General features: G+C 35.6%; 1 protein-coding gene across 1 annotated transcript in view; it reads right to left on the minus strand.

Annotated features, from left to right (window-relative positions):
• Window positions 1–925: 925 nt before the first annotated feature.
• KLHL4 (kelch like family member 4) overlaps window positions 926–14010 on the minus strand; it is a 114936-nt gene continuing 101851 nt past the window's right edge. The window contains exons 10-11 of the mRNA XM_060137403.1: window positions 3968–4139; window positions 926–2492 (exon numbers count right to left, since the gene is read on the minus strand). Of these exons, the coding sequence (XP_059993386.1) occupies window positions 2433–2492; window positions 3968–4139 (232 nt within the window). The 3' untranslated portion in view covers window positions 926–2432. The remainder of the gene's footprint in view (window positions 2493–3967; window positions 4140–14010) is intronic.

Below are 14010 nucleotides of genomic sequence, written 5' to 3' on the forward strand. Positions count from 1 at the left end.
TGATGGTCATTCTAATAGGCATGAGGTGATATCTCATGGTGGTTTTAATTTACGTTCCCCCAATGACTAGTGATGTTGAGCATCTTTTCATGTACCTGTTGGCCTTTCATATATCTTCTTTGAAAATATGTCTATTCAGGTTCTTTGCCCATTTTTTAATTGAGTTGCTTGTTTTTTGCTACTTAGTTGTATGAGTTCTTTATATATTTTGGATATTACCCCCTTATTAGACATATGTATGGTTTGCAAATATTTTTTCCCCTTCCATAGTTTATTTTCATTTTGCTGATGGTTTCTTTCACTGTACAGAAACTTTTAAGTTTGATGTAGCCCCACATTTTTATTTTTTTGCTTGCGAGCATGATTTTCAAATGCAGCCCTGGGCAACATATACATACCTCTCCTACTAGTCAATGTCTGATCAAAATGAAGCAAGCCTAACTGGACCATCAAGAAGATGGTATTCTTTCTCTGTTTGCCTGACCAAGCATGACTCTGGACATGATTTCCCTATTGGTGCCATCTAGCTGTGACTGGAGCATTGGCAAGCTGAGCTGTGGTAGGTCCTTTGATCTTTCTTTTTCCCACTAGCTCACACTCCAATTTAACTTGACAGGCCAAGCTTTGCTCTGGAGATAAAAGTTTAAGTAACTCTACTTCTGCATTGACTTAGATAAAGTATGAATTTAAAGATCCAACAGAACTCTCTGGGTGTGTGTTTATTATTTTTTACAACATCTCTATGTTTCCATCTCTACCCCTAGAACTGAAGATGTCTATAACCCTTTATTTAGAATTAAAGACAATGGCAGGAATAAGAAACAAAGTAGGGGAATTTTATTTTTTTATTTAAATACTTTAGCTATTGGAAAAATAAATATCAAAAGGTCAATTCAAGCTGCACTTGACATAATCTAAAGCCACACTTTATAACCAGAGGAAATAGATTTTATTTAAATTCAGTTTGTTAAAGTACACATATCTTTGTACAACCTATGTTGCTCTTTTTTTAAAAACTTAAAAGTAGTAGTACATTTTATAAGCATCTCTGGATTTTATTTGTTGGTTTCACATACTACAATACAAAGCCCATTTAAAAGGACATATTGCAGAAATTCTAAAATCATAATTTAATTGAAAAGTTACTTTCATAAAGAAGGTTTTCCAACATTTTATCTTAAATATTGGGTTGGCCAAAAAGTTCATTTGGGTTTTTCCATAACATCTTATGGAAAAACCCAAATGAACTTTTTGGCCAACCTCCCCCACTTTTTTTTAAATAATTGGACATGGAAGTGAGAATTTAAAGGTAAAATACTACCCAGCTAGTCTTTTTTGTTGTTTTTTAATTTAAAAACATTTGTAGTGCATATATCCTTAATATTCTCTACTGGATGAATATAAAATTGACAGAAAATCATGTACTGGTACATAAAAGATAATTATAGAATTAACCATGGATGTTGAACATTTTGGTGTTTCCATGTGTTAATATTGTAGAACATCTCAATTTTACTGCTGTTGAAAAATTGCTTTGTTTTTGAAAACTGGTTTAACTTAATGGCAGGTGTTTTAAGAGTTCATAGAAATGTTTGAGGAGAATGTTACTGTCTATACAAGTGAGGCCCTGACACTCGAAAGCTGAGGTCACAGTTTGTATCAATATGATAAATATTCACCATTTTATTGTATAGATTGTGTATATGGAATTACAATAATATTTTACTGGTAAAATAAATGTTGCCTAACAAGACAACATGTTAAGGAATACCAAATCTATATGTGTGCTTTGGAAAATGGTACTGTAAAAGAGTAAGTCTGAAAATTTTAACCTACTGTGATCAGCATAACAAATTATGTCAATGAGCTTTTTCTTTTTTTTTTAATCTCACCACAGTAAAATCTTTCTTCTTGGTAAATGTGAGATATTATTTAGCTATTTAGGATATTGTTTAGATAAAAGAATGATGTCTTACTGAAAATCAAACCTTATAATTTAAGCTTTAGATGGTCTCTTTTATATTAGTTACGTTCCAAATGATAGGGTACTTAATTTTTTTTGAAATAGAAAATGTTTTTAACTTATCAGACTCAAAATTACTGATGCTTTTGTAACTTTTTATACTTTGGTCACTATCAATTTCCCTTAAACATTTTAACATTTTAAAGTGACGAGACTAAACATAGACTACTGGATTTTCATTTATATTATTAGCTGCAACAACATATACACTAAACACCTATATGTAATTAGTGTTTGAAAACTTGCTTTGGCTTCACAAATGAGAGCATTTATATCTACATATTAAAATGACACAAGAATTTTCATGTTTGATTACTAATTGAAGGAAAGAACATATTTCTTCTTCCTCTCCTCTTCCTACTCCACTTCTTGAAATTATCCAGTTTCCTTCCCTTTGATAAAGATAGCTTTATGGTAGCTTCACCACCACAACACATGCACCAGCTCTTCCAATGTTAACAGGAACTTCCTAACACAGAAAACAAAAACAAGGAAAGAAATGCTGTTTGAATGAACTCTGCATTTAGCATAATATATTAGAGTTGAAAAAGTCCTTACCTATTCTGGCCCAACCTTCATCTTGTATAAAGATATGGGAAAATGCAGCCCAAATAATAGTCCAATGTAGAAAGAGCATAGTCTTTAAAATGAAGTAGGCCTGAGTTTGAAGAACAGGTGATCTTGGGTAAATTTCACCTCTCTGATAATTTTCTCACTTTAAAAATTACAGCTAATAATACTCATTCTTCAATGAGCTTTTGTTAGGGTTAAGGAAGATAATGAATGAAAATAATTAGGCATATAGTAGTTATAATCTCATTATCTATTAGTTCTCTTTCACCATTTTCAAGGTCACACAATGAAACAGTGAAATGCCTGGAATAGAGTCTAGGTCTCTTAGCTACTAGTCTATAATTTTCTGAAAAGTAAATTACAAATATTTTGATTCTTGTATTTGACCTACATCCTTGTTTTCTAAATATTTTCCTCCATTTCTAGCTGTCCTAACCATTGTAAAGAGCTACCTACATGGCAGAACTTGAATATTTCTGAGGGTCTTCATGAATCATATTGTTGGAGGAAAGAGCTAGAATCCCATTATCAGGTGTCAGTATATTACACATAACTTATTTAGAACAGTAACCAGCTTACTACGTAGAAAATAGAGCACCATGAAGTTAATGTAAGGAAAGGTGACGTTTGATACCAAATACAAGGTTTGCTTGTTTGTGGAAATGGTGAAGAGTTAATCATACTTCATATTTTATTAATCCATCATTTAATCAACAAAACACCATTAGGCATTTTGGAATAAATACAGAGCTATAACTGCAAAGCTGTCAGAAGCATCAAGTTTCCTTTAACACCACCAAGATGTCCTTTCAGTGCCCCTTCTTGTACTTTCCTTAGAATTTCTTCTGTTAGATGCCCAGCACTCTTGAGAGAGTTTAATTCCAGTCTCTTACTGTGCACCAAGTCCCTTGAATGACTGATCAGTAGTTAGGAGTGTTGTAATTTGTAGAACCTCTATAAGGAGGGGACTGAAAGATTTTCCTCCTGGGCACCAGCCAATAAGAAAGGGCAGACATTTGTGGGTGAGGACATTATTCTTTGCTTCTCAAGTCATAATACATACATAGAAAGTTGGTCAGAGAGTAAAGCTCTTGGATTATTGAATCTGATTCACTTTTCTGTAAAAGGAATGAGTCCATCGTTAAGAGAATGTCTTGTCTCCACTTTATATGAGTACTGATGGATCCTGCTAATGATAAAACAGCTCAGTTAATAATTCTCTATAGCTAAATAAAGCACATGCTATAAATTTCATTAAAGAATTTGGTTCAGCCCTAGAGAGGAAGAGAATGGGATTAATTCCAAACACATATTTTAATTTTTAAATTAAAACGTGAAATATATCAATTTGAATACTTTAAATGAGAGTACCTCTTTCCATTCATCTTTCTGTGTATCATATGACTCAACAGTGTTCAAGTAAGTATGTCCATCATATCCTCCAACTACATAGAGTTTGTCTCCAAGGGGACATACAGCAACAGCATCTCGAGGAACGCTCAGAGGTGCCACAGTTGACCATGAATCATTTTTTGGATCATACCTTAAGAGGTTTAGGAAGACAATTGAGAAGAAAGTTCAACAGTGTTAAAATTAATAGACATTAATAAAATGTACTCTTATCTAATATAAGAAATTAAAAATACCTTATACATACTAAGTGTAGTCTGACTAATAAACGTTAAGGATAACTAAATGACAGAATTCTCTTCAGCCACCAGATGTCGCTCAAAGCATAGTGACAATGAATTTCCTTTTAAAAATACCACACATTTCTTTGATCAGTACTCAGAATCTGTATGAGGAAATTTCACATATTGGCATCTTAACATTATGTGGAAAATGCCTCCTCTGTCATTTAGTATGCTAGCTGGAATGGGTTTTTCTTATTCTTTGTTTATCCAAGTTATATCTGAGATGCCTGATCTTGTTTATATGAGAGCTCACATGTTAAGTAATTCTGAATATAATTGCCTTTTTGTTTTATAAACTATAGTACCCTGTTTTAACACTCTTTGTAGTTACAAAGACCACAGTTGTATTCTTTTCCCTCTATGAGAGTTCTTATTTATCTTCAGAGGACCCTGGGATGTTTTTCCATTTTAACTTGAAGTTAACTCCTTATCCCCAAGCCTATTCTGTAAGCAAAATGAAAGAGAATTCAATAAGCAATATTAATTAAAATCTTCTCCAGGAATTCTTTCCTAAAATTTGAAGCCAGTATAGAATACTAATATCTAAAAGGGGTGAACAATAAGAAAAACTTATATAATTATATGTAGAAATTATCTCCGATTTTATATTGGCCTATTTGTAAAGCCCAATGAAAAACATTTATTTTACAAAATTTCATTTATTATCATCTACTAATTTCCTTACAATTGTATTACTCATCTTATTTCTGTTTCTCTCTCTTTAATCATAATCTAAATTATCTGATCCCAGCTTCCATTTGAACTTGGTCTCACATCCAGTAATATTTTTTAATAATATATGAAATCAACAATAATTAAGATATCCTCAATATCCACCATATACTATTGGGTTTCACCTTAAATTCTGATGTTATATTAAAAAGCAGAACCAGAAAATCCACAGCTGTATGCTTTAGCTAATCTGAATCTTTAACACAATTGCTATTGTTAATTGATGCTGCGCTCAGCTAACACAGTACACACATATATGAATTGTGAACCAGGGCTTGCGGAAGGATTCCCTTATAGATTTGCATCCAAAACCCAGGATTTTTCTGCATGTGCATGATAATGAATGCTCAAAAATCTGGCTGTTAATATTATCTGGACACTGGTTTATTAACTAGAGAGGTTTGGGGAATGTAGAATCTTCTGAAGAAAAAACATGGCACCTTGGTTGTTATCTGTAAAGACACAGAGGATCAGTTATTAAAGAAAAAGTTAGCCACTACCTCACCTTCAAATTAAAACAGCACCCCATTTCTCCCCTTTTGTTTCTCTTTTGCTTTTCTATTTCTCCTTACTTTGGATATAAGTATATATATATATATATATTCTAGTGGAAATAAAAAGGAGACTGAAGTAAAGGGAATTAGTCATGGACTTATTCCTCCACTTAGAGTAATTACAGACAATTTGCTTGACTTCTTTGCCTCAATGTTCTCATCAACATTATAAAAATAATAATCCCTGACTCAGCCAACACAAGTTTATGTATTTTAGAAACCTTTAATTTAAATGATTATCTTAATTAATTGGATGAGACTTCTAAGGTACTGGGTAGGCCATCAATGTTTTACCAGAAAATAGTGTCAGGAGTATTGTCTAAGACATGGAAATGAGGATTATCTGATTCCACAGAGTGTGCATCTTTGACTTACTAACTGACAAGGCTATTTTACAACTCTATAGGTGTAGAAGTTAAGCTGTAGAAAACTGAGTTTTCTTGTGATTCCTATACATAACAATAAAATAAATTTTGCTTGATAAAGATAGAATTAATTTCTAACCCCGAATGATGACCCCACCCAAATATTACATTTTATTCCCTATAGGTTATTAACTGCTTTTGTATCTATAACCAATTTTTTTCAGCATTCCTAATTGTTTTTATGTCTTTTCTTCAAAGATTCTTTGAAGCAATTTTAACGTCTTATGGGTTACCTCATTAATTAATGAATCACACAAAATTCTTTGACAAGTTACTATTATATTTGTATGAAAGTCATAATTTTCAAAAACTGTACTTTAGCACTAGTTATTTTCTCAAGATCTTTACAAGGAAAATGCCAATAAGGGGGATAATGTTAGTAATAACAATAATACTAATTACAAAAATAATACAAACAAAATAATAATATGTGCCAGGCAAGGCATTAAGTACATTAACTTTTATTATTTTGTACCCTATGAAGTTGATACTAAAATTATTCCCATTTTTCACATGAGGAAACAGATGTTTAGAGATGTAAAGTAACAGGGTCAAGGTCACATAACTTGTAAATAACAGATCTGGGATTTGAACTCAGAGCTGTCTGACTGCAAATCTAGTGGTTTTAACTAGTATACTATACATGTTTTGGTATGCATAAAGTGCTTTTTCCCATTAAAAATTAAAAATAGTATATTTGGAAATATAATTATATCATTAAATAAAGTTAAACATTTAATTATTAGGATATGTTTGTAAGCATTTAATTTTGTAGTCTGTATTATGAAATTTTCTATATCAAAAAAATATGAACTGAGTTTATATTTTCCTAGTTGCCTATTTAAATTGGTATAGACACTTAAGCTATCGTAAGGCTAATTTCATGGTGATCACTCTACAGTGCTAAAACGCAGCCCAATTCATCTCTCTTTCAGGTCTTAAGATAGAATTTCCCAATTTCAGGGGTTCTTGGTAAAGCCAGGAAAATGCTGGCATAATAATGGGAGAGAAGAAGGTGATTTAATTAAAATATTTTATGTATTTTAGATTTTTTCCTTATGAAATGTATTCTTTTTGGACCAAACCTAGTTTCTTAATCCCATGCATTTTGATACAAGGAACCAAGTAAATGCAACACAATTTACACCACTAAGATACAATAAAAAGTCTCAAAAACTGAAATAGAAGAAAAAAGCATAGACTTCAGTATGCTAGAAAGAAAATCTCTTACTAGTTTGAATTTATTATAAGAAAATTACTATTATAAGAGCTGAGAGTATTACCTGTCTCTCTGTCTATATATTTATATGATTTAACTTTTAATTCAGATGAAATTTTTGTGAAGTCAGGTTTGATTTTCATAGTAACAAACCTTCATGACTTTTTACTTACTAGATATAATTTTGTATAGTATTGCATTATTTTGTATAAAATCTTCTAGACAACTTTTAATATTTCTGTAATGAACGACATGAATTCTCTATATCAGTATCACTCTTTGACCACTGCTTCTCATGAATTTATCACTCCAATATAGTTTAAGCATTAATGGAAATTTGAGAAAGCATAGTTATTTTTACATGGATTTGTTTGTATATTTGATCAAGTTTTCCCAAATATAATAATTCCTGATGCTGTCTGTTTAGCTTATAGGAGGTGATATAGTCTTCTCCACTCTCAAGTCATATAAAGAGGTGGCTACAGTTATTCTTAGGTATAGAAATATGCATATTTTTATAAGCATAAGAGTAGAATTCAATGCCTAGATACCCTTTCTTAAAATGAAAGCTACACTTACCTTTTTTGAATACAAGTATCAGTTTTTTGAGAGTATGTATACATTCATTAGACAGGTGGGCCTAAACTTTTGTGAACTGTGTGTTGTCTGTAATTTTTTGTGGTCTATGGAAGGCATCAATAAATTATCTAAGCAATTTGAAATTTCAGTAGAATCTATCCTTTTTCAACTTCTTACAGTGAACTTTAACAAGTATTGAGTTGCATTCCTTTGGCCTTTCTAAAAGGGAAACATGATTCCCATCAGTTATACACACACAGCACAGAGTAAATACTTAAACTTTTATACATATGATGAAATTCTGTATCAATAAAAGTAGAAAATAGTGGCTTGATGTTTAATTCTATCAATAATACTGAGTGTAGAATAGTGAACTTTTAGTTTTATAATGAAATGGAAAGTCAAGTATGACTGGTTTCCAAACTTTTAATAACCCCAGTTATATGAAAAAAATCCTTTAGCCACTATTTGTCATTTAACAATAGAGGGTGTCAACTGCCACTTATGTAGGGTGATAGGGATATACTAGATTTTCAAGATCTTTTCCATTTGTAATTACATATAATTTCACTATTGTGCTTCTGGATATAAATAAAGGGCAGAGCAAATTCAGCTTTATCTTTTAAATATACAGGCAAGTCAAGGTGATTTTCATGTAGTTTTTATCTTTTTTTTCAATGCTGCATTACTAGGGAGTGATGTCAGCAAGATGGTAGACTAGGAATCTCTAGGATCTTATTCTGTCACAAAAATATTAAATAAACAAATAGAGACTGGTGAAAATAACTTTGTAGCTGTTCTGGAAATCAGTCAAAGATCCACAGCAGCCAAATACCTGCTCAGTCAAGAAAAAGATGTAGGCAATTTTGTGAATTTTTTTTTACTTTCTCTGGCCCCACCCCCTCCTAGAAAAGCATGGCATGGATTGGATAAAGCAGTGGCCCAGCCCCAGTTCCTTTCCTTGAACCAGAGAGAAAAGAGCAGAGCTAATATGCAGCAATTCAACCTGTCTCAGTTGTTGCCAAAGGGATTATCTTCTGTGTTACCTAATTCAGAGCTCAGACAGTCAAAAGTGTTTCAGCTCAGATTTCAGGCTAGGAAAAGCCATGGGAAGTACTGTACATGGTTCATGAAAGCTGTTGGGGGATTACAGATGCATAGACAACTGGGAAAAGAGATTATTGGTACTACAATAGATTACTGATTACTCCAATAGAATAGCTAAGGCTCTGAAAGGCATCAGGGCTGAGAATCTTAAGGAAGTTAAGGCATTTAAAAGCAGCCATGTATACAGAGAATCAACACACACACACACACAAACACACATACACACACACAGGCCCAGGAAACAGACAAACCCAGTAGAGGTCTGAGAAGAACTCAAGCCTTCAAGATGGGCTTATCCCAAATATAGAACATAATTAGTGATTAAATAACAATAGTCTTCCTATGCATGGAGTCAATCTGCAAGGACTGGGAAAGGTATCTGTTATTTCAAATGACCAGTTTTCAACAAGAGACCACAAAGCATACAGATAAATAAGAAAATGAATTTCACTCAAAAGAACAAAGTAAACCTCCAAAACCATCCCTGTAGAAACACAGGCATCTGTGTTACAAGAAAAAGACATTTAAGTGACTGACATATATTCTCAAAGAGTGAAAAGAAAAACAGGCAAAGAACTAAAAGAAATCAGGAAAAAGATAAATGAACAAAATTAGAAGGTCAACAAATGAAATAAATTATAAAGAAGAAAAAATAGAAATTCTGGTGCTGAAAAATGAGATGACTGAATTCAAAAACTCACTAGAATTTTCCATTGGAGACTCAAGCAAGCAGAAGAAAGAATAAGTGAACTTGAAGACAAGTGTTTTGAAATTATCATGTCTGAATGAAAAGAATGAAGAAAATTCAACAGAGTCTAAGGGACCTCTGAGACAACATCAAGTGGGTCAATATATGCATTTTGGGGGAAAAGAAGAAGAAGAAGAAGAAGAAGAAGAAGAAGAAGAAGAAGAAGAAGAAGAAGAAGAAGAAGAAGAAGAAGAAGGAGGAGGAGGGGGAGGGGGAGGGGGAGGGGGAGGGGGAGGGGGAGGGGGAGGGGGAGGGGGAGGGGGAGGGGGAGGGGGAGGGGGAGGGGGAGGGGGAGGGGGAGGGGGAGGGGAGGGAGGGGGAGGGGGAGGAGGAGGAGGAGGAGGAGGAGGAGGAGGAGGAGAAGGAGAAGGAGAAGGAGAAGGAGAAGGAGAAGGAGAAGGAGAAGAAGGAGGAGGAGGAGGAGGAAAGAGGAAGAAGAAGAAGAAGGAGGAGGAGGAGGAGGAAAGAGGAAGAAGAAGAAGAAGAAGAAGAAGAAGAAGAAGAAGAAGCAGAAGCAGAAGCAGAAGAAGAAGAAGAAGAAGAAGAAGAAGAAGAAGAAGAAGAAGAAGAAGAAGAAGAAGAAGAAGAAGAAGAAGAAGAAGAAGAAGAAGAAGAAAGGGAGGAGAACAAGGGGGGAAGAGTAAGAAGAAATAGTTCTACAGTAATAGTAGGAGGATTTGACTTCCCACTTTCAATAATGGATAAAATAAACCAGACAGACGATCAGTAAGTACATGAAAGAAGAACAACATTATAGACCAAATGGACTTAGCAAACATATATAAAAATTTCTATTCCCCCAAAACTCAGAAGATATATTTTTCACAAGAAGCATGGGACATTATCTAGGATAAAGCATATGTTAGGACATGAAACAAGTCTTAATAAATTTAAAAAGGCTGAAAACATGCAAAGTCTTTTCACAGTGGAATGAAACTATAAATCAACAACAGAAGGAAAAGTGATATGTCCACACATATATGGAAATGAAAGTACATACACTTAACAAATGAGTCAAAGAATATACCATAAGGGAAATTAGAAAACATCTAGAGACAAGTGATAATGAAAACATGACTCATACAGAGTCTTCTGGAATGCAAAGAAAGCCATGATATGACATGGGGAATCAATAACTGTAAAGGTTTACACTTAAAAGGAAGAAAAATTGCAAGTCAAAAACCGAGCTATAGGAGAGGGGGAAGATGGTGGAAGAGTAAACCGCAATCACCTTCCTCCCCACAGATACACCAGAAATACATCTACACGTGGATCAACTCCTACAGAACACCTACTGAACACTGGCAGAAGACCTCAGACCTCCCAAAAGGCAAGAAACTCCCCACGTACCTGGGTAGGGCAAAAGAAAAAAGAAGAAACAGAGACAAAAGGATAGGGACAGGACCTGCACCAGTGGGAGGGAGCTGTGAAGGAGGAAAGGTTTTCACACACTAGGAATCCCCTTCGTGGGCTGAGACTGGGTGGCAGAGGGGGGAAGCTTTGGAGCCATGGAGGAGAGCACAGCAACAGGGGTGCGGAGGGCAAAGCGGAGAGATTCCCGCACAAAGGATCGGTGCCGACCGGCACTCACCAGCGCGAGAGGCTTGTCTGCTCACCCGCCGGGGAGAGTGGGGGCTGGGAGCTGAGGCTGGGGCTTCGGTTGGAGTGCAGGGAGAGGAATGGGGTTGGTGGCATGAACACAGCCTGCAGGGGATTAGTGCACCACGGCTAGCCGGGAAGAAGTCCGGGGAAATGTCTGGACCTGCCGAAGAGGCAAGAGACTTTTTCTTCCCTCTTTGTTTCCTGGTGTGCAAGGAGAGAGGATTAAGAGTGCTGCTTAAAGGAGCAAGAGAGATGGGAGTGAGCCGTGGCAAACAGTGTGGACCCCAGAGACGGGCATGAGACGCTAAGGCTGCTGCTGCCGCCACCATGAAGCCCGTGTGCAAGCACATGTCACTATCCACACCTCCCCTACAGGGAGCCTGTGCAGCCCACCACAGCCAGGGTCCCGGGATCCAGGGACAACTTCCCCGGTAGAACGCATGGCATATTCAGGCTGGTGCAAAACCACACTGGCCTCTGCTGCCGCAGGCTCGCCCGCATCAGCACCCCTCCCTCCCCCCGGACTGAGTGAGCCAGAGCCACCAAAACAGCTGCTCCTCTAACCCCGTCCTGTCTGCGCGAAGAACAGACGTCCTCCAGTGACCAACCTGCAGATGCAGGACCAAATCCAAAGCTGAGCTCCGGGAGCTGTGAGAACAAAGAAGAGAAAGGGAAATCTCTCCCAGAAGTCTCAGAAGCAGCAGATTAAAGCTCTACAATCAACTTCATGTACCCTGCATCTGTGGAATACCTGAATAGAAAATGAATCATCCCAAATTGAGGAGATGGACTTTGAGAGCAAGATTTATTATTTTTTTCCCTTTTCCTCTTTATGTGAGTGTGTATGTGTATTCTTCTGTGTGAGATTTTATCTGTATAGCTTTGCTATCACCCTTAGTCCTATGGTTCTATCTGTCCTTTTTTTCTTTTTTTTACTTAAAAATTAATTTTCTTAATAATTATTTATTATTTTAGTAAAATATACTAATAATATATATAATATAATGTATTATATTATATATAATATGTTATAATAATTATTATATATAATTATATCATTATAATATATCATATATATTATATATATATAATAATAATATCTTACTTTATTTTATTTTATCCTCCTTCTTTCTTTCTTTCTTTCTTTCATTCTAATTTTTCTCCCGTTTATTCTGAGCCGTGTGGATGAAAGGCTCTTGGTGCTGCAGCCAGGAATAAGTGCTGTGCCTCTGAGTTGGGAGAGCCATCTTCAGGGCACTGGTCAACAAGAGACCTCCCAGCTCCACATAATATCAAATGGTGGAAATCCGCCAGAGATCTCCATCTCAACACCAGCACCCAACTTCACTCAATGACCAGCAAGCTACAGTGCTGGACACCCTATGCCAAACAACTAGCAAGAAAGGAACACAACCCCACCCATTAGCAGAGAGGCAGCCTAAAAGCACAATAAGTCCACAGACACCCCAAAACACACCACCAGACATGGAACTGCCCACCAGAAATACAAGATCCAGCCTCATCCACCAGAACACAGGCACTAGTCCACTCCACCAGGAAGCCTACACAATCCACTGAACCAACTTTAGCCACTGGGGACAGACACCAAAAAGAACAGGAACTACGAACCTGCAGCCTGCAAAAAGGAGAGCCCACACACAGTAAGATAAGCAAAATGAGAAACAGAAAATCTCACAGCAGATGAAGGAGCAACAGAAAAACCCACCAGACCTAACAAATGAAGAGGAAATAGGCAGTCTACCTGAAAAGCAATTCAGAATAATGATAGTAAAGATGATCCAAAATCTTGGAAATAGAATAGAGAAAATTCAAGAAACATTTAACAAGGACCTAGAAGAACTAAAGATGAAACCAGCAATGATGAACAACACAAGAAATGAAATTAAAAATACTGTAGATTGTATCAATAGCAGATTGACTGAGGCAGAAGAACGGATAAGTGACTTGGAAGATAAAATAGTGAAAATAAAAACTGTAGATCATAATAAAGAAAAAAGAATGAAAAGAACTGAGGACAGTCTCAGAGACCTCTGGGACAACATTAAACAGAGCGGCATTCGAATTATAGGGGTCCCAGAAGAAGAAGAGGAAAACAAAGGAAATGAGAAAATATTTGAAGAAATTATAGATGAAAACTTTCCTAATATGGGAAAGGAAATAGTTAATCAAGTCCAGGAAGCACAGAGAGTCCCATACAGGATAAATCCAAGGAGAAATACGCCAAGGCACATATTAATCAAACTCAAAAATTAAAAAAAAAAGAAAGCATATTAAAAGCAGCAAGGGGAAAACAACAAATAACACACAAGGGAATCCCCATAAAGTTAACAGCTGATCTTTCAGCAGAAACTCTTGAACCCAGAAGGGACTGGAAGGACATATTTAAAGTAATGAAGGAGAAAAACCTACAACCAAGGTTACTCTAACCAGCAAGGATCTCATTCAGATTTGAAGGAGAAATTAAAGCCTATACAGACAAGCAAAAGCTGAGAGAGTTCAGCACCACCAAACTAGCTGTACAACAAAAGCTAAAGGAACTTCTCTAGGAAAGAAACACAAGAGAAGGAAAAGACCTACAATCATGAAACCAAAACAATTAAGAAAATAGGAAGAGGAACATATATATTGATAATTACCTTAAACGTAAATAGAATAAATGCTCCCACCAAAAGACACAGACTGGCTGAATGGATACAACAACAAGACCCATATATATGCTGTCTACAAGAGACC

The sequence above is a fragment of the Lagenorhynchus albirostris genome, chromosome X (genome assembly GCF_949774975.1).
Source record: "Lagenorhynchus albirostris chromosome X, mLagAlb1.1, whole genome shotgun sequence".
Taxonomy (NCBI): Eukaryota; Metazoa; Chordata; class Mammalia; order Artiodactyla; family Delphinidae; genus Lagenorhynchus; species Lagenorhynchus albirostris.